This window comes from Polyodon spathula, chromosome 38 (genome assembly GCF_017654505.1).
Source record: "Polyodon spathula isolate WHYD16114869_AA chromosome 38, ASM1765450v1, whole genome shotgun sequence".
In the NCBI taxonomy this organism is placed as follows: Eukaryota; Metazoa; Chordata; class Actinopteri; order Acipenseriformes; family Polyodontidae; genus Polyodon; species Polyodon spathula.
In genome coordinates this window covers 2,522,159-2,542,102 of record NC_054571.1, presented here as the reverse complement: position 1 = coordinate 2,542,102, position 19,944 = coordinate 2,522,159, and the positions used below count along the sequence as shown (strand labels likewise).

Sequence of the window (19,944 nt, the reverse complement as noted above, 5' to 3'; positions counted from 1 at the left end):
CAAACTGGACAAGCGGCTCTCTGGAACAGTGTCAGATACACAGCCCTCACACACCTGCAGATTCTGCTGCTCTTAATCACTCAGCTACACAAGGCCCTTAGCAAGCCGCGTTCGAGAGAAACAAGTGGTTTGACAGATGTGAAAGTGCAAGCGTGACAGATGAATCGGGTGCCACTATAAACTCCCAGAGTCTCATCCTCTCAATGCTACAGACTGTCCTAACCTCTCTATTGGTTCTTCTACCTTCCACACCTGAATGAACCTGCTTGCAGAGGGAGGGGAGGACGGTCAGTGGAACAGCTCAGTGCTTCACAAAGTTTCAGGGGCGTGTGTTCAAACTCCCAGCTGGTTCCAATCTCTCTGGCAGCTGCTATTTTTAATTATAATCAGAACTGTTACCGTAGCAACAACACAAAGGTGAACGCCCATCTGTGTCATCAGATGAGCAACGTTTCCAAAACTGTACCACCATTACCGGAGTTCCACTGTCAACTCAGAGTGTCGGAAACAGACACTCAGAATGTAGGAAACAGACACTCAGAGTGTAGGAAACAGACACTCAGAGTGTAGGAAACAGACACTCAGAGTGTAGGAAACAGACACTCAGAGTGTAGGAAACAGACACTCAGAGTGTAGGAAACAGACACTCAGAGTGTAGGAAACAGACACTCAGAATGTAGGAAACAGACACTCAGACACTCAGAGTGTAGGAAACAGACACTCAGAGTGTAGGAAACAGACACTCAGAGTGTAGGAAACAGACACTCAGAGTGTAGGAAACAGACACTCAGAGTGTAGGAAACAGACACTCAGAATGTAGGAAACAGACACTCAGAGTGTAGGAAACAGACACTCAGAGTGTAGGAAACAGACACTCAGAATGTAGGAAACAGACACTCAGAATGTAGGAAACAGACACTCAGAGTGTAGGAAACAGACACTCAAAATGTAGGAAACAGACACTCAGAGTGTAGGAAACAGACACTCAGAGTGTAGGAAACAGACACTCAGAGTGTAGGAAACAGACACTCAGAATGTAGGAAACAGACACTCAGAGTGTAGGAAACAGACACTCAGAATGTAGGAAACAGACACTCAGAGTGTAGGAAACAGACACTCAGTAGGAAACAGACACTCAGAGTGTAGGAAACAGACACTCAGAATGTAAGAAACAGACACTCAGAATGTAGGAAACAGACACTCGAAATGTAGGAAACAGACACTCAGAATGTACAAAACAGACACTTGAAATGTAGGAAACAGACACTAACCGTGTACAGCTGTTTTGCAGCACCCTATAGAATTACCAAACGTTCATAAAGTCGAATGAAACCTGCTGAATAATGAATTTCATACCGCTTTGTCGTTGTCCATATATTTAAGGAAAAACTGACAACAATGGAACAATGTGACATGTTTAAATCTAAGCCGTGCAGGTTAATAATTCATCTGTTTAGTAGCGCTTACTGTAAACGAGATGGCTTCTCAGAATGAGAGGATCTACGGACTGTGTGTCTTTAATAAGAGACACTCAGCACAGTGAACCTGTTACAAATCACACCAATGAAGAATGTAGGCCCTAATCATGGATACAAATAAAATAAAAAATAAATACATATTTTTAAAGCTGTTTCATTCCTATTTTAGCCGAGGGAAGTAAAACCAAAAATGTAAACAAATGGAAAAAATTAAGAAATAAAATGACCTGCGACTTCTCTTAAATGTTGTTTTTTTTTTGTTTGTTTGTTTGTTTGTTTTGGTTTTTTGGCCACCGAAAACATTCTAAAGAGGCACGCTGGCTAAAAGCCGATATTTTAAGGCCTTGTGAGGCGACAATGTTCTTAAACATGCAAACATTACATTTAATAAGAGGGAGACGTACAGTCAAGCTGTTTGACAAGGCTTTCAATAGTGAGCGGGCTTTTTCTAACTCCCCCACAGAGCCGCTCTGGCAGTAGTTTCCTCTAAAAGGTCTCTTGGGTGTGTCCGCTGAATAAACTGCTTGTGCGCTCCCAGCCAGCCTCAGTGCGCTGAGAGAGAGGCGGAGAGACGCAGCCGGTCAGGGATATTACTGGAAACGGGTGTCTTACACAGAGCCGCTACCCGTGAGAGTTATTATTATCATTATCCACTGTATGCGGGATAGGGACGCGCTGCGCCGAAGAGAAGGTGCCGGAATTGTGCACTGGAGTTATTGAAAAGCATTTTTGACTTGTAGAATAGCTGGATCTGTTCGTGTTTTTGCTGAAAAGGGTCGGCGGGGGTGCGGCTGAATTTTTTTTTTGGACGTAAGGGGATTTCTGCAGTCATGCAGGAAAGCTGCCGACTTCTGCTGCTGGGTAATCTCTAAAACTATTTACTGAAACACGTGTGTGTGTGTGTGTATGTGTGTGTCTGTGTCTGTGTCTGTGTCTCTGTCTGTCTGTCTGTCTGGCCGGAATGAAACTGGACAGCTGGCATGAGTTTGTCAATCCTCTGGAGCGGCGCTGGAGCCCCATCTCCTAACCGGGTGATGAAAAGTTTGACTTGCAATGTGTCTTCATTGTTTGAGAACCTGAAGAAATCGCAACGTGTCATTCGTAACTCGTGGAAACAGACAGCTTGGTCATCATCACGTTCATGTCAATCATATTTATCATATAACTGATTTCCACTCTTAAGAGTACTATGGAAATACGTTACAGTGTTGAGTTATAAATACGTGTAGATCATTAACATACTATAATGTAGGCTACATACCGCCGCTCTACTGAATGCGATGTGGGCACAAGACCAATCCCTTATTGCAATAACTGCAGAATACTGCTGTACGGGAGAACATTTTGGACAACAATTTATCTAATCTAAATTATTATAATTACACTTCGAATCAATATAAGGAAAAGAAAACAACACTTCTCTTACAGATCTTATTTTATTTCGCGGATTGCACAATGACAGACGCGCCTGCGGGTTTTAATGCCATTTTGCGGGTGTGACCTGTGATTTTTTTTGCTGTGGCTCTTGGAACGGTTGTAATATATATATATATATATATGATATATATATTATATTGAAGATATATAATATATATATAAATGACGAGACGTTCGGCGTGTCGGGACGCTAGTGAGGGACGAGCAGAGTATACGGTAACGAGCACAGGTCGAGGGAAATGATGCGCGACAACAAAACACGAACACGGCACGTGATTGCACCCTAAGTAATGTGAAATGGGTCATACACTTTACAAGGGACTCGTATGATCAAGCCTGTGGTGTGTCTGACAGCAATTCATTTTGCAGACTTTCCAAACTGCTTCCAAGACAAAGCTGGCAGAGAGAAAAATGAGGTCAGAATGACGCAAAGTTTATGAAACGACTACGTCACTGTCCAATAACAAACGTGTTGCATCACCCTATAGAGCGCACTAATCGTGCTTCATCAACTCTGCTGAAACGTGCTGATCAATGTCACGTTAACATATTGAATTGCACAGCGCTGTGTAGGTTTCCATTAAACTTCATGAAAAACTGACAAACTAAAAAAAAAAAACGTGACATTTTGATACCTGAAATACTGTACTACCACTATGGCTTGGCAGACTTTTGCAACATCATTTTATAGTTTCTTTGATCACAGGATGTTAAATAAAATATTTAAAATTATGTTAATATATGTAGATTATTATTTTTTTTTTTTTTTAAATGATGTCTCAATCCTAAATTTCTAGGTGATGCAGTACCTTCGTCCCGAGCTGTAAGGGTCACATTGGGGTCAGTTGATCTAAACTGTGGCAGACCTTTTGAAATGTATTGGGGTCAGTTGATCTAAACTGTGGCAGACCTTTTGAAATGTTGAAGTATGGCATAGTAAGGTGTCATAAATGAAAGACTGGATTCAAACATGTTTTCCTGAAACATCAGAGTTGAAGGAGTGTAATTGAGTGGACAGTGAAGAGCAACCAGCTAACACCAGGATTAAAGAAATGAGCTACAAAGACAGGCAGAAAGAACTGAAGTGTTTACAACTGCTGAAGGACACTCTTCTTCTCACAGAGAGTGGGGAGGGGATGGAATGGGTTACCTAGTCATGTTGCTGAAGGAGACTCTTCTTCACACAGAGAGTGGGGAGGGGATGGAATGGGTTACCTAGTCATGTTGCTGAAGGACACTCTTCTTCTCACAGAGAGTGGGGAGGGGATGGAATGGGTTACCTAGTCATGTTGCTGAAGGAGACTCTTCTTCACACAGAGAGTGGTGAGGGGATGGAATGGGTTACCTAGTCATGTTGCTGAAGGAGACTCTTCTTCACACAGAGAGTGGGGAGGGGATGGAATGGGTTACCTAGTCATGTTGCTGAAGGAGACTCTTCTTCACACAGAGAGTGGGGAGGGGATGGAATGGGTTACCTAGTCATGTTGCTGAAGGAGACTCTTCTTCACACAGAGAGTGGTGAGGGGATGGAATGGGTTACCTAGTCATGTTGCTGAAGGAGACTCTTCTTCACACAGAGAGTGGTGAGGGGATGGAATGGGTTACCTAGTCATGTTGCTGAAGGAGACTCTTCTTCACACAGAGAGTGGGGAGGGGATGGAATGGGTTACCTAGTCATGTTGCTGAAGGAGACTCTTCTTCACACAGAGAGTGGGGAGGGGATGGAATGGGTTACCTAGTCATGTTGCTGAAGGAGACTCTTCTTCACACAGAGAGTGGGGAGGGGATGGAATGGGTTACCTAGTCATGTTGCTGAAGGAGACTCTTCTTCACACAGAGAGTGGGGAGGGGATGGATTGAGTTACCTAGTCATGTTGCTGAAGGAGACTCTTCTTCACACAGAGAGTGGGGAGGGGATGGAATGGGTTACCTAGTCATGTTGCTGAAGGAGACTCTTCTTCTCACAGAGAGTGGTGAGGGGATGGAATGGGTTACCTAGTCATGTTGCTGAAGGAGACTCTTCTTCACACAGAGAGTGGGGAGGGGATGGAATGGGTTACCTAGTCATGTTGCTGAAGGAGACTCTTCTTCACACAGAGAGTGGTGAGGGGATGGAATGGGTTACCTAGTCATGTTGTTGAGGCAGAATCACTGAGAGTTTAGGGGATGGAATGGGTTACCTAGTCATGTTGCTGAAGGAGAAACACAGAGATTTCAGTATATGAAACAGTTGTTTTCAAAGTATGGTCTTGTATATACAGTGATCAGTCACTGATCTCCACTCTGTATATACTGTGATCTGTCACTGATCTCCACTCTGTATATACAGTGATCAGTCATTGATCTCTACCCTGTATATACTGTGATCAGTCACTGATCTCCACCCTGTATATACAGTGATCAGTCATGATCTCCACTCTGTATATACAGTGATCAGTCACTGATCTCCACTCTGTATATACAGTGATCAGTCATGATCTCCACTCTGTATATACAGTGATCAGTCATGATCTCCACTCTGTATATACAGTGATCAGTCATTGATCTCCACTCTATATATACTGTGATCAGTCACTGATCTCCACTCTATATATACTGTGGTCCACCTTGTATTGTAGATGCTGCTGTCACTGCTTACCAGTGATTATTGTTTTTAATTCTTTGCAGGTATTTGCATCGGCGCAGCCTGGGATCAGGTGGAGTGTTCATGTAATTCTTCATCTTCTATTAAAGAGTCATGTGGTGGTAAGTTTTGAATGACATCTTTCGGGTTTCAATATTCTTTTTTTATATGTAGTGTCCATGATCGATTCAGTGTGGGGTTGTAACAACCTCGTCAAATATGTAACGCATCTGAGCTTTGTAATAAATCATGTGTGTGGTGCATGTACAGCTGTGGCCAATCGTATCCCCCTATAGAAGGAAAGCATGTAAGCTGCTGAATAATGTGACGTTACCGTACTGAATTACACACGCTGGGTAGTTTTCCATCTAAAGCAAAACTGACAAGAAAGGAACAAAAATGGACACTTGCAATATCATTTAGTAGTTTCTTCGTTTACTGATGTTAAATGAAATATCAAAATTCTTATTTTTGTTTAATTATGTCTCATTCCTAACATTGCAGGAGATGCAACACTTGTGTCCCTAGCTGTAAGGGTCGGCGTGTGTTTGTGTATTTCAGAATTAATGTTTCAGTTCTTCTGTATTTGCAGATAGAAATAAGTGTGCTGATCCCGTTCCCTTGTGTCCTAATAATTCACACTGCTTCAATACCCCGGAGAGTTTCTACTGTCTGTGCTGGGCAGGGTTCAGATCAACAGGGAAACACAACTTTACAGAAATAGGGACATTCTGTAACGGTAAGAGCTCTGGAATTTGGAATCACAACTACCAACGAGTTACTATAATTATTATTATTATTTATTATTATTATTATTATTATTATTATTATTATTATTATTAGCAGGGTTGAGACCATGAAGAACATATGAAAGCTAAATCAAGATCTGTACGTGGGGTCTACAAACATAAATGCTCTCCCTCTCCTTTAATGATAAGAACCGCTGCCTTACAAATTTAAAACATTTTACACATTTAAAAGGGTTATGCTTCGCCATGACGTTTTCCAAAAGCAGACTGAAAAATCTAATCGAGCAAAGGCATGTGTGTTTTGAGCATGTGTGTGTGTGTGAATCTGCACCATCAACGTGAACTAAAAGAGGTTGTGTGGCTCCAGATCTTTATATGCGTTCATTTCACACGACTGCTGTTTCTAGCAATGTCACGCTTTGACGAGATCTCTTGTCGTTTGGTAAATATGAAAATGCTAAAGTGATGAGAACAGTGTTTTATTCCTCTCATTTTTCTGTAGAAATTAATGAGTGTAAAGAGAATCGCACCCTCTGTGGTCAGAATGCTTGGTGTCAAAACACAATTGGAAACTACAGCTGCTCCTGCAAGACAGGCTTCAGGTCCAGTTCTGGGCAGGAGATCTTCATGGACGGACAAAGCAGCTGTGCAGGTAATGGGCTAGATCGGTATGCATACAGATTCCACCCAGGTTTGGACGAATCCTTTAATCTACACAATATATTTAAACATTTATAAATGGGATCCCTTTTATTCTTCACAGCCACATTCCCTCTATAGGATGTGAGGCAGTGTAGGCCCTCAGAGGCTCCTGAGTGATGAGGAATCATCCACCCTCCGAAACAGCCAAGCCAATTCTCTACTCCTTGTCAAGGATACATTTTAGTGAAACTAAACCTTTTGTTCTGTTCCCAATATCTCTAGACTCAACACAGGATACAGTATTGCTATAGGCTAACTGTATTCTAAAATAGAGCTGTGTTCTTTGAGTCAAACTCCCCTGACAGTGTACCATGAGAAACACGGGCATAAGGAACAAAGACGTAAACACTCTTCATGTGTGTTACTCTTCTAGTAAACCGATCTGCATGTAGGTATTGAGAAAAGGGGGCAAATCACAGCAAGCAGACAAGCAAAGCCTCTGACTTCTCAGGACTATCTTAATCCAATTAATGTGGATCTTTTTATGTGACTGCAAGGGTCTGCTTTAGTTTGCTTCCAATTTGTATGAACTTGATCTAGTTGAACTGATAACCCCAATGAGTTGATGAGTTTTGGGCACGCTGCAATGGTGCTAACATTAGCCTGAGCAAGTGGATCAGACTCACTTAACCCTTCTGTTGGGCACATCAACTAGAATAAATGAGGCTGCTGCAATTGACCCAATATATGTAGGTTACAAAACAAGAATAGAAATAAAATTAAAATCTATTGGAATAAGGCTTTCTAAAATGTGTTTTATACATTTTAAAAGGGTTATGCTTCGCCATGACATTTTCCAAAAGCAGACTGAAAAATCTAATCAAGCAAAGGCATGTGTGTTTTGAGCGTGTGTGTGTGTGAATCTGCACCATCAACGTGAACTAAAAGAGGTTGTGTGGCTCCAGATCTTTATATGCGTTCATTTCACACGACTGCTGTTTCTAGCAATGTCACGCTTTGACGAGATCTCTTGTCGTTTGGTAAATATGAAAATGCTAAAGTGATGAGAACAGTGTTTTATTCCTCTCATTTTTCTGTAGAAATTAATGAGTGTAAAGAGAATCGCACCCTCTGTGGTCAGAATGCTTGGTGTCAAAACACAATTGGAAGCTACAGCTGCTCCTGCAAGACAGGCTTCAGGTCCAGTTCTGGGCAGGAGATCTTCATGGACAGACAAAGCAGCTGTGCAGGTAATGGGCTAGATCGGTATGCATACAGATTCCACCCAGGTTTGGACGAATCCTTTAATCTACACAATATATTTAAACATTTATAAATGGGATCCCTTTTATTCTTCACAGCCACATTCCCTCTATAGGATGTGAGGCAGTGTAGGCCCTCAGAGGCTCCTGAGTGATGAGGAATCATCCACCCTCCGAAACAGCCAAGCCAATTCTCTACTCCTTGTCAAGGATACATTTTAGTGAAACTAAACCTTTTGTTCTGTTCCCAATATCTCTAGACTCAACACAGGATACAGTATTGCTATAGGCTAACTGTATTCTAAAATAGAGCTGTGTTCTTTGAGTCAAACTCCCCTGACAGTGTACCATGAGAAACACGGGCATAAGGAACAAAGACGTAAACACTCTTCATGTGTGTTACTCTTCTAGTAAACCGATCTGCATGTAGATATTGAGAAAAGGGGGCAAATCACAGCAAGCAGACAAGCAAAGCCTCTGACTTCTCAGGACTATCTTAATCCAATTAATGTGGATCTTTTTATGTGACTGCAAGGGTCTGCTTTAGTTTGCTTCCAATTTGTATGAACTTGATCTAGTTGAACTGATAACCCCAAGGAGTTGATGAGTTTTGGGCACGCTGCACTGGTGCTAACATTAGCCTGAGCAAGTGGATCAGACTCACTTAACCCTTCTGTTGGGCACATCAACTAGAATAAATGAGGCTGCTGCAATTGACCCAATATATGTAGGTTACAAAACAAGAATAGAAATAAAATTTAAATCTATTGGAATAAGGCTTTCTAAAATGTGTTTTATACATTTTAAAAGGGTTATGCTTCGCCATGACATTTTCCAAAAGCAGACTGAAAAATCTAATCAAGCAAAGGCATGTGTGTTTTGAGCGTGTGTGTGTGTGAATCTGCACCATCAACGTGAACTAAAAGAGGTTGTGTGGCTCCAGATCTTTATATGCGTTCATTTCACACGACTGCTGTTTCTAGCAATGTCACGCTTTGACGAGATCTCTTGTCGTTTTGTAAATATGAAAATGCTAAAGTGATGAGAACTCGCTTCACGGGGCTCTGAAAAAACAGTGTTTTCTTCCTTTCATTTTTCTGTAGATATAGACGAGTGTAAAGAGAATCGCACCCTCTGTGGTCAGCATGCTTCATGTCGAAACACAATTGGAAGCTACAGCTGCTCCTGCAAGACAGGCTTCAGGTCCAGTTCTGGGCAGGAGATCTTCATGGATGGACAAAGCAGCTGTGCAGGTAATGGGCTAGATCGGTATGCATACAGATTCCACCCAGGTTTGGACGAATCCTTTAATCTACACAATATATTTAAACATTTATAAATGGGATCCCTTTTATTCTTCACAGCCACATTCCCTCTATAGGATGTGAGGCAGTGTAGCCCCCCCCCCCCTCCCCAGCGCGCCCGCCCAAAAATATGATAACAATATAAAAATCGAATACTGTTTCAGACACAGCTGTTCTCAAGACTTGTTCAGTTGTTAAAAATAAACCGTGCTGCTTTGACAATCTGTTATGTTGCTGTGTATTATAACAAACAATACACACTCAAACAGTTTACACAACAGTTTGACTTACATTACCACAAAACATCTCTAGAAATGCAGCCTTATTGTGCACAGTTGGGTTTATAATTTTTGTATAGCGCCTTTCATAGCAGACCACCATCACGAAGCGCTTTACAAGATTCGAGACTAGGGTGTGTGAACTGTGCATCAGCTGCAGAGTCACTTACAACAGTCAGGAGTTACACAGTCAGGGGAGCGCGGGGGTCCCCGAGCAGCGCAGAGCAGTGCAGGTTCGGATTCTGGCTGTGTGAAGTCACTGGTCTTCGCTGGGGTCTCCGAAGGGAGCGTCGCCTTGGCTTTGGCGCGCCTGTGGGTTAGAGAGGAAACAAAAACATCAGGGTTCTCCTCATCACGTTACAGCGACCCCTGCTGGTCAGCCGCCCAGTAAGCTCAAAAGCAAACAGCTGCAGGCTGGCCTTTGTCCTGCAGGGGCCGGTAGCGCGCTGACATCCACTCTCGAGTGTAGAAGAGGAAGCTGGCTCGATCCTGGGATCGAAAGTCACCCACTGAACCTTCAGTTCTCCTGAGCAGCTGTGTGAGGGAGAAATTATAACTGGACATTTCAAACTGGGGAGGAATACGAGGAGAAAATAGTTGGGCACCCCTAAATAAAACAATAAATGAATAAACAAACAGCCGAGTTTATTAACGCAGTATTCTGGTCTGTTAAATTGCACAGAGCTTGGTTTGATGTGGAACTAGGCATCAGCCTCTTGTGAAACCCGTCTTGTGTCCAGAAAGACAAGAGAGCTGAGAAGCCTTGCCAGCGCATCACTGCGTGTCCGAATATCTCAGTGTGATTCAACAAAGTACCGAACAGCAGCAACCCAGCTAAAGAGCTGTGTGAAAACTCACCACATTGCCTCCAACGCCAACCCCCTTGATCTCAGTCACTGGTTCTGTTGTCTTGTACAGCTACAGCCAAAAGTGTTGCATAATGACCCGATAGAATGAACTCACCTTGCTTCATAAAGTCTGACGAAACCTGCTGAATAATGTTACGTTAACATATTGAATTGCACACCGTTTTGTAGTTTTCCAGTAAAGTTTGACATTTCAAAATCTAACGTAAGATACTGCTGGACTACTGTTATGTGATATTTTGTAGTTTCGTTGATTGCACAGTGTTAAATAAAAGATCTCAATCCTAAAATTCTAGGTGATGCAAACCTTTTGGCCACAGCTGTAGTTTAAGGCCGTGATTAGTACTGAATCCTGGATTACCGGGGGTCATGTTTTCTTTCAGACATTGATGAGTGCAAAGAAACCCCCTCTATCTGTTCTCCTGTTAATTGTACCGACAAGATTGGGGGCTACCAGTGCCTGTGCAAAACTGGAACCTTCCCCAGCACTGGAATCAAATGGGTCTCCAATTACTCAACGTGCATCGGTAGGTATTAATGAAGGACAGGACAGGACTGGAAACCCTTATCATTGGAAACTGTTCTTAAACAAATTCAAAACTAAACACACAGCTGTGTCTGAAAGCGTCTTTCATATTTAGTCTGCCCGCCTTTGGCATTAATAACTGCTTGGCATCTTTTTGGCATTGTGTCTGTCTGCCTTCCTCAAAATCTGTTAAGCAAAGTGGTGGTTCTGGCAGCGAACTCGCTGTAAACGTCAAGATTATTTAGGCTCTTCCAATACCAGATGAATCGTCAGTCGAATAGTTAGTATCTTATTTGTCCTTCGATAAGCAACACGTCCAGTGATCGCCAAGAAAGGGATTTATATCTCACCTTCGTCTTCTGTTGCTGTTTCAGAGCTGAGGTGTCCTGAAGGCCCTGCTAAAAATGAGGTATGTTTTAGAAAAAGAAACTCTCTCTTGCAATACCTTGTACAGGGATGGAGATAAGACCGATTGCACACTTGATCAGCCACATTGTGTACAGGTAACAAGCTCAGGTGTGTCTTATTAAACTCATAGTAAAACCAGGAATGGATCAAACTGCTGTGCAACTGGAGTCTTATTGCCATCCCTGTTGAGTCCAAATGCCATAGAGTAACAGAACTTATAAATGTTGTGCACATGCATCCCTGCATGAACATGCATCCCTGCACGAACACGCTTCCCTGCAGAAACATACATCCCTGCATGAACACGCATCCCTGCATAAACACACATCCCTGCATGAACATGCATCCCTGCATGAACCCTCATCCCTGCAGAAACATGCATCCCCGCATGAACACGCATCCCTGCATAAACAATGTCATCTCTATTTTAGGCGTCAACTCCCTTGGGAGAAATCCAGAGAATGCTGAGAGAAACGTGTCTCCAGCAAAGTGACCAGGGATCCCCTGACGGCAAACAGGTTTTAAAGGTATAGATTTGTACAGAATGTATTTTTTATAACTATAGGACCATAATTTAGATATTTTATTTAACATCATGTAATCAAAGAAACTGCAAAATGATACCGCAAAAAGAAAAGTCTACTGAAAGCCATAGTAGTAGTGCAGTAGTATTTCATGTTAGACTTTGAAATGCCCCCCCCTCCCTCTCTCTCTCTCTCTCTCTCTCTCTCTCTCTCTCTCTCTCTCTCTCTCTCTCTCTCTCTCTCTCTCTCTCTCTCTCTCTCTCTCTCTCTCTCTCTCTCTCTCTCTCTCTCTCTCTCCCTCTCTCTCTCTCTCTCTCCACACGCACACACACTCATGATGGATGTTGAAGTCGTGGTCAGCTCTCCTCTCATGCGTTGGTTCCTCTCTCAAACAGGATGTTCTTGGGATGGTTGATCACCTGCTGCACGCTGGTCCTCTGCCCAAGGCCATTACCTCCAGGTTCCTTCAGATTGTGGAGGATGCTGTCATGAGGGTCGCCCTGCTGCTGGATCAAGACCAAACCCAAATAAACGGAACAACATTAGGTACAGGACCCTCCTCACCTAGCAGGGAGTGGATATGTATATATGTGTGTGTGTGTGTGTGTGTGTGTTATATATAAATATATACATGTGTGTGTGAGTGATATATATATAGAGTGATAAAGACTCGCACAATAAAGTTTTTAAAAGAGCCAGCTTCCCAGCGTTTTGTTATGTTTATCATGCCTTTGTCAAGGGAAAGTATAGAAGACAAGCGATACCCAAAGCCTGTATACCACCACTGTTTGTTTTCAAGCGCCGTGTAGCTGAGGAGATTCAGATATATTAATATGTTGTAATGAAGTGAGCGCGCCTCCCCTTCTTGCAGGAGTAGAGATCCGGCTGTCCCGCTTCAGCGCGCCACCCCAAGGTCCTGTCACGCTGGGATCAGGGAACGTGACCCTGAACACTGACTGGAGCACAGTGGCAGGGGAGAACAGCTCAGGTAAGTCTCTCACCCTCTGCCTCGGTCTCACCTTCAACAGACACACTGCTTTACTGAAGCCCTAGTCTTGGATTGGACGTGCTGGCTAATCTACCAGCTGTTTACCTTGTTCTAGAGGGTCTCCCAGTGATTACCAGCCTCTAATTACACAGAAGTTACATGACATGTGTTAACACTGCCATCTGCTGGTAGAAAACAACACTTTCAGTGCAAACACAGTAATGGTTTTATTTACTTGCGGAAATGTGAACCTTTCATTAAACTTGGGTACATTCAGTTATCAAAGTTGGCTTTAATTTAAAATGTGTTTTTTTTTAAATTGACTAATCAATCCAGGGTGATTTCTCCAGGTTCTAAAAACCCAGCTGTAGAAAAGAGGTTTAGGGTCTACAGCTCTGGTCAAAAGTTTTGCATCGCCTAGAATTTTATGATTGAGACATAATTAAAAAAAAAACAAACAAACAAACATATGAACATAATTTAGATATTTTATTTAACGTCATGTAATCAAAGAAACTACAAACAGTCTACTGGAAGCCATAGTAATAGAACAGTATATCATGTTAGAGCCATTTTTCTATCAAGCAGTTACATGCTCCCAATTCCTGGGTTTCAGCTCTAACGTTTGGACGCGTGTTTTGCTGAGCGGTGTTGCCTTGTGTTTTTCAGGCTTCGCCGTGGCCGCTCTCGTCTCCTATTACAATCTGGAGGAATCCCTGAACCACTCCTTCAATAAAGACAGCCTGGCGCGAGAGAACCACACCATCACCTCCGTGCAGCTCAACTCCAAGATCGTCAGCGCGGCAATCAGCAACGGCGCGCCCGAGCGGCTCTCCAGCCCTGTGGACTTCACCTTCTCACACCTGCAGGTAAGACGCTGAACACTCGGGCAGCTGGGACCCGACCCCGGCTCCATGCCTCTGTATTCATCCCGGGGGCTGGTCCCTGCCCATCGCCACAGACTCGAGCATTTCAGACTGTTCCCAATGTTTTCAGCTCCCGCCAGGCATGTGTACAGCGCTGGCCAAAAGTTTCACGTCACCCGACAGAATGAACTCATTTTGCTTTGTAAAGTCGAATGAAACCTGCTGATCAATGTTAACATATTGAATTATTCACATAGTTTTTCTTCTTTAAATTCTACAATTCTAGCTGATGCTAAACTTTTGGCCAGAGCTGTATTGATCATTGCTGTTGCTCGATTCACTTTGCCCCGCTCTGATTTTAAACGACATTGTTTTTAATTCACCTGTGCTCGGTGGTGTCATCACATCCTGCGCTGTAGGTCAGTTTTACTCCAGCGGTGTCCTCCCTGCAGTTCAGTGACCGCACATCACAGGCTGCATGTTGACAGGACCTGCCCCTCAAAGTGCTTCCCTCCTCGTTGCTTCTGCACAGCTGAACGACAGCGGCCACGCAGCTGTGTGTGTTTACTGGAAGGACGACAGCACTGGAGGCTCCTGGTCCAGAGACGGCTGTGAAACTGTCTGGGCCAATCAGACCTACACCACCTGCCGCTGCCACCACCTGAGCAGCTTCGCCGTGCTCATGGCTCTCTACGAGATCCAGGTATTGAACCAGAAAACACTGAGACGCCCTGCCTGAGCTACACAGTACAGCACAGCACAACACAACACAGTACAGTACAATACAGTACAATACAATACAGTACAATACAATACACCACAGCACAACACAGTACAAACACAGTACAATACAATACAGTGCAATACAGTACAGCACAGTACAACACAGTACAATACAATACAATACAGTGCAATACAGTACACCACAGTACAACACAGTACAATACAATACAGTACAATACAGTACAGCACAGCACAACACAGTACAACACAATACAGTACAATACAGTACAATACAGTACAGCACAACACAACACAACACAGTACAATACAATACAGTACAATACAGTACAGCACAGCACAACACAGTACAATATAGAACAGTACAATACAATACAGTACAATACAATACACCACAGCACAACACAGTACAATACAATACAGTACAATACAATACAATACAGTACAATACAATACAGTACAGTACAGCACAATACAGTACAATACAATACAATACAATACAGCACAGTACAACACAGTACAGTACAATACAATACAATACAGTACAGTACAGTACAGTACAATACAACACACATACAGTACAATACAGTACACAGTACAATACAATACAATACAGTACAATACAATACAATACAATACAATACAGCACAGTACAATACAGTACAATACAGTACAATACAATACAGTACAGTACAATACAATACAGTACAATACAGTACAATACAATACAGTACAATACAGTACAAAGACAGTTTAGTACACCACAGGAGGCCAGTCAATACAATCTTGCTCGTTTGGTACAGTACAATACACAATACAGTACAATCAAGCAGCTTCAGTACAGGATCCCACAGTACAATTCAACAACAATACAGGGGAGTTGATTCCAGACCCAATACAATACAATACAGTACAAAACTCCTAGTTTCTGTTCTGAATGCCCCTTTTTCTAATACAGTACAATACAGTACAATACAGTACAATACAACACAATACAATACAGTACAGTACAGAGTCACTTGTACAATACAGTACAATACAGTAATTTTGAATGCTTACAATACAATACAGTACAATACAGTACAGTACAATACAATACAGATACAATACAATAGCCAATACATATGACAGTACAATTTAATACAGTACAATTACAGTACAATACAGCACACTACAGTACAGCACAATACAGTACAATACAGTACACCACAACTGCACACAATACAATACAGTACAATACAGTACAGTACAGTTTAACATTACAACACTTGATTTAAATTCAACACAATACACAATGTATAGTACAATTAGCACAATACAGTACAATACTAGATGAAGACACAGTATAATAGGTCTTTTTCATAGTACAGTACAATACAGTACAATACAGTACAATACAGCACGGTACAATACAATACAGTACAATACAGTACAGTACAGTACAGTACAGTACAATACAGTACAGTACAACACAGTACAATACAATACAGTACAGTACAGTACAATACAGTACAATACAACACAGTACAATACAATACAGTACAATACAGTACAGTACAATACAGTACAGTACAATACAGTACAGTACAACACAGTACAATACAGTACAATACAATACAGTACAGCACAGTACAATACAATACAGTACAATACAGTACAATACAGTACAGTACAATACAATACAGTACAATACAACACAATGCAGTCTGCTGTGTGTTTGTTAACCCTGCTCCCCCCCCCTCTCTCTCAGGACACGTTTGAGCTGCAGCTGATCACCTGGGTGGGGCTGGGTCTGTCTCTGCTCTGCCTGCTCCTCAGCATCCTTACCTTCAGCTGCTGCCGCTCGGTCAAGGGAACTCGCAGCACCATCCATCTGCACCTGTGCATCAGCCTCTTCATAGCAGACCTGGTCTTCCTGGCAGGGATCAGCAGCACCAGCAACAAGGTACTGCCAGGATTCCAGAGCGCCCTCTATCTGCAACATACTGTCATTGACCCAGAGCGCCCTCTATCTGCAACATACTGCCATTGACCCAGAGCGCCCTCTATCTGCAACATACTGCCATTGACCCAGAGCGCCCTCTATCTGCAACATACTGCCATTGACCCAGAGCGCCCTCTATCTGCAACATACTGCCATTGACCCAGAGCGCCCTCTATCTGCAACATACTGCCATTGACCCAGAGCGCCCTCTATCTGCAACATACTGCCATTGACCCAGAGCGCCCTCTATCTGCAACATACTGCCATTGACCCAGAGCGCCCTCTATCTGCAACATACTGCCATTGACCCAGAGCGCCCTCTATCTGCAACATACTGCCATTGACCCAGAGCGCCCTCTATCTGCAACATACTGCCATTGACCCAGAGCGCCCTCTATCTGCAACATACTGCCATTGACCCAGAGCGCCCTCTATCTGCAACATACTGCCATTGACCCAGAGCGCCCTCTATCTGCAACATACTGCCATTGACCCAGAGCGCCCTCTATCTGCAACATACTGCCATTGACCCAGAGCGCCCTCTATCTGCAACATACTGCCATTGACCCAGAGCGCCCTCTATCTGCAACATACTGCCATTGACCCAGAGCGCCCTCTATCTGCAACATACTGCCATTGACCCAGAGCGCCCTCTATCTGCAACATACTGCCATTGACCCAGAGCGCCCTCTATCTGCAACATACTGCCATTGACCCAGAGCGCCCTCTATCTGCAACATACTGCCATTGACCCAGAGCGCCCTCTATCTGCAACATACTGCCATTGACCCAGAGCGCCCTCTATCTGCAACATACTGCCATTGACCCAGAGCGCCCTCTATCTGCAACATACTGCCATTGACCCAGAGCGCCCTCTATCTGCAACATACTGCCATTGACCCAGAGCGCCCTCTATCTGCAACATACTGCCATTGACCCAGAGCGCCCTCTATCTGCAACATACTGCCATTGACCCAGAGCGCCCTCTATCTGCAACATACTGCCATTGACCCAGAGCGCCCTCTATCTGCAACATACTGCCATTGACCCAGAGCGCCCTCTATCTGCAACATACTGTCATTGACCCAGAGCGCCCTCTATCTGCAACATACTGTCATTGACCCAGAGCGCCCTCTATCTGCAACATACTGCCATTGATCCAGAGCGCCCTCTATCTGCAACATACTGCCATTGACCCAGAGCGCCCTCTATCTGCAACATACTGCCATTGACCCAGAGCGCCCTCTATCTGCAACATACTGCCATTGACCCAGAGCGCCCTCTATCTGCAACATACTGCCATTGACCCAGAGCGCCCTCTATCTGCAACATACTGCCATTGACCCAGAGCGCCCTCTATCTGCAACATACTGCCATTGATCCAGAGCGCCCTCTATCTGCAACATACTGCCATTGACCCAGAGCGCCCTCTATCTGCAACATACTGTCATTGACCCAGATATACACTGTGCTAGAGCGCCCTATATCTGGCTGTGCTGTCAGAGTGGTGACGGTGTGGCTCTGCTCCTCTCTCTCTCTCTCTCAGGGGGGCTGTGCTCTGGTGGCTGGTCTGCTTCACTTCTTCTTCCTGGCTGTGTTCACTTGGATGTGTCTGGAGGGGATCCAGCTGTACCGCATGGTGGTGACGGTGTTCAACGCCACGCTGTCCCGACGCTTCATGCTCTTGTTCGGCTACGGCATCCCTGCCCTCATCGTGGGCATCTCTGCGGCAGCAAACAGCCAGGGATACGGCACAAAGCGCTAGTGAGTATCTTTGCGCTGCACAGATTCCGCAGCTCTGGCCAAGAGTTTAGCATCACCCTAGAGAATGAACTAATGCTGCTTCATGAAGTCCAGTGGAACCTGTTGAATGATGTCACGTCAGCATATTGAATTGCACACAGATTTGTAGTTTTCCATATACTTGATGAAAAAACTTAACAAATATTGAAAAATGTGACATTTCAAAATCTACCATGAAATACTGCCCAAGTAGTGATATCACTTTGTACTCCTCTCTGAAGCATCTGGCTCTCTCTCCACAAACACTCACACCTCAAACTACCTCAAACTGCACCTCTCTCTCTCTCTCTCTCTCTCTCTCTCTCTCTCTCTCTCTCTCTCTCTCTCTCTCTCTCTCTCTCTCTCTCATTGCAGCTGTTGGCTGTCTCTTGATAAAGGTTTCATATGGAGTTTCTTTGGCCCAGTCTGTGTGATTATACTGGTGAGTACCCCGGACTGATCCCACCTTATACAGGGGAGCCAGACGATGACCAGCACAGGCAGCACTGCTCCACAAACACTGCACACCTCAAACTGCACTGAAGCATTGTGAGCCTGGCTTTAACGAGTCTCTCCACAAACACTGCACACCTCAAACTGCACTGAAGCATTCAGAGCCTGGCTTTACCGAGTCTCTCCACAAACACTGCACACCTCAAACTGCACTGAAGCATTGTGAGCCTGGCTTTAACGAGTCTCTCTACAAACACTGCACACCTCAAACTGCACTGAAGCATTCAGAGCCTGGCTTTACCGAGTCTCTCTACAAACACTGCACACCTCAAACTGCACTGAAGCATTGTGAGCCTGGCTTTACCGAGTCTCTCTACAAACACTGCACACCTCAAACTGCACTGAAGCATGTGAGCCTGGCTTTACCGAGTCTCTCCACAAACACTGCACACCTCAAACTGCACTGAAGCATTGTGAGCCTGGCTTTAACGAGTCTCTCCACAAACACTGCACACCTCAAACTGCACTGAAGCATTGTGAGCCTGGCTTTAACGAGTCTCTCCACAAACACTGCACACCTCAAACTGCACTGAAGCATTGTGAGCCTGGCTTTACCGAGTCTCTCCACAAACACTGCACACCTCAAACTGCACTGAAGCATTGTGAGCCTGGCTGGTAACTGTGTGTCCTTTCCCCTGTTTTTCCCAGTTAAACGTCTTGTTTTTCGTGATCACGATTTGGAAACTAGCTGAGAAGTTCGCCAGTATCAACCCTGACCTGTCGAACCTGAAGAAAATTCAGTAAGTAGATCGCTGTCTCCTCCCTGTGTTCTGTGTGCGGATTATGAATGAAGGGAAACGTGGACCAGACCCCTTTTACAATTAATTCCACCCACATTCCATTCTACAGCTGTGGCTCAAAGCAGGTTTCGTTGGACTTCATGAAGCACAATGAGTTATATAGGGTGCTGAACACTTTTGGTCAGAGCTGTATACTGAACGCTGTTGTTTTGATACAGTGTGTGCCTCCAGTG

At 43.9% G+C, this 19,944-nt stretch overlaps 1 protein-coding gene across 6 annotated transcripts; it reads left to right on the top strand.

The window, feature by feature from the left end:
* Nucleotides 1–2,019: 2,019 nt before the first annotated feature.
* Nucleotides 2,020–19,761, top strand: LOC121304599 (adhesion G protein-coupled receptor E5). 6 transcript variants are annotated; one of them, XM_041235816.1, is made up of 17 exons: nucleotides 2,020–2,339; nucleotides 5,583–5,660; nucleotides 6,131–6,277; nucleotides 6,790–6,939; nucleotides 8,030–8,179; nucleotides 9,295–9,444; nucleotides 11,023–11,166; nucleotides 11,540–11,574; nucleotides 12,005–12,100; nucleotides 12,493–12,643; nucleotides 12,969–13,085; nucleotides 13,755–13,954; nucleotides 14,484–14,654; nucleotides 16,443–16,637; nucleotides 18,223–18,440; nucleotides 18,834–18,900; nucleotides 19,620–19,759. In XM_041235816.1, the coding sequence occupies exons 1-17, from the start codon at nucleotides 2,309–2,311 to the stop codon at nucleotides 19,713–19,715; spliced, it is 2,196 nt and encodes a 731-aa protein (XP_041091750.1). In that variant the 5' UTR covers nucleotides 2,020–2,308; the 3' UTR covers nucleotides 19,716–19,759. The 6 variants fall into 6 exon arrangements, with proteins under 6 accessions (XP_041091750.1, XP_041091751.1, XP_041091752.1 ...); XM_041235817.1 differs by lacking the exon at nucleotides 11,023–11,166 and having other exon boundaries at nucleotides 19,620–19,761; XM_041235818.1 differs by lacking the exon at nucleotides 8,030–8,179 and having other exon boundaries at nucleotides 19,620–19,751.
* Nucleotides 19,762–19,944: the final 183 nt, after the last annotated feature.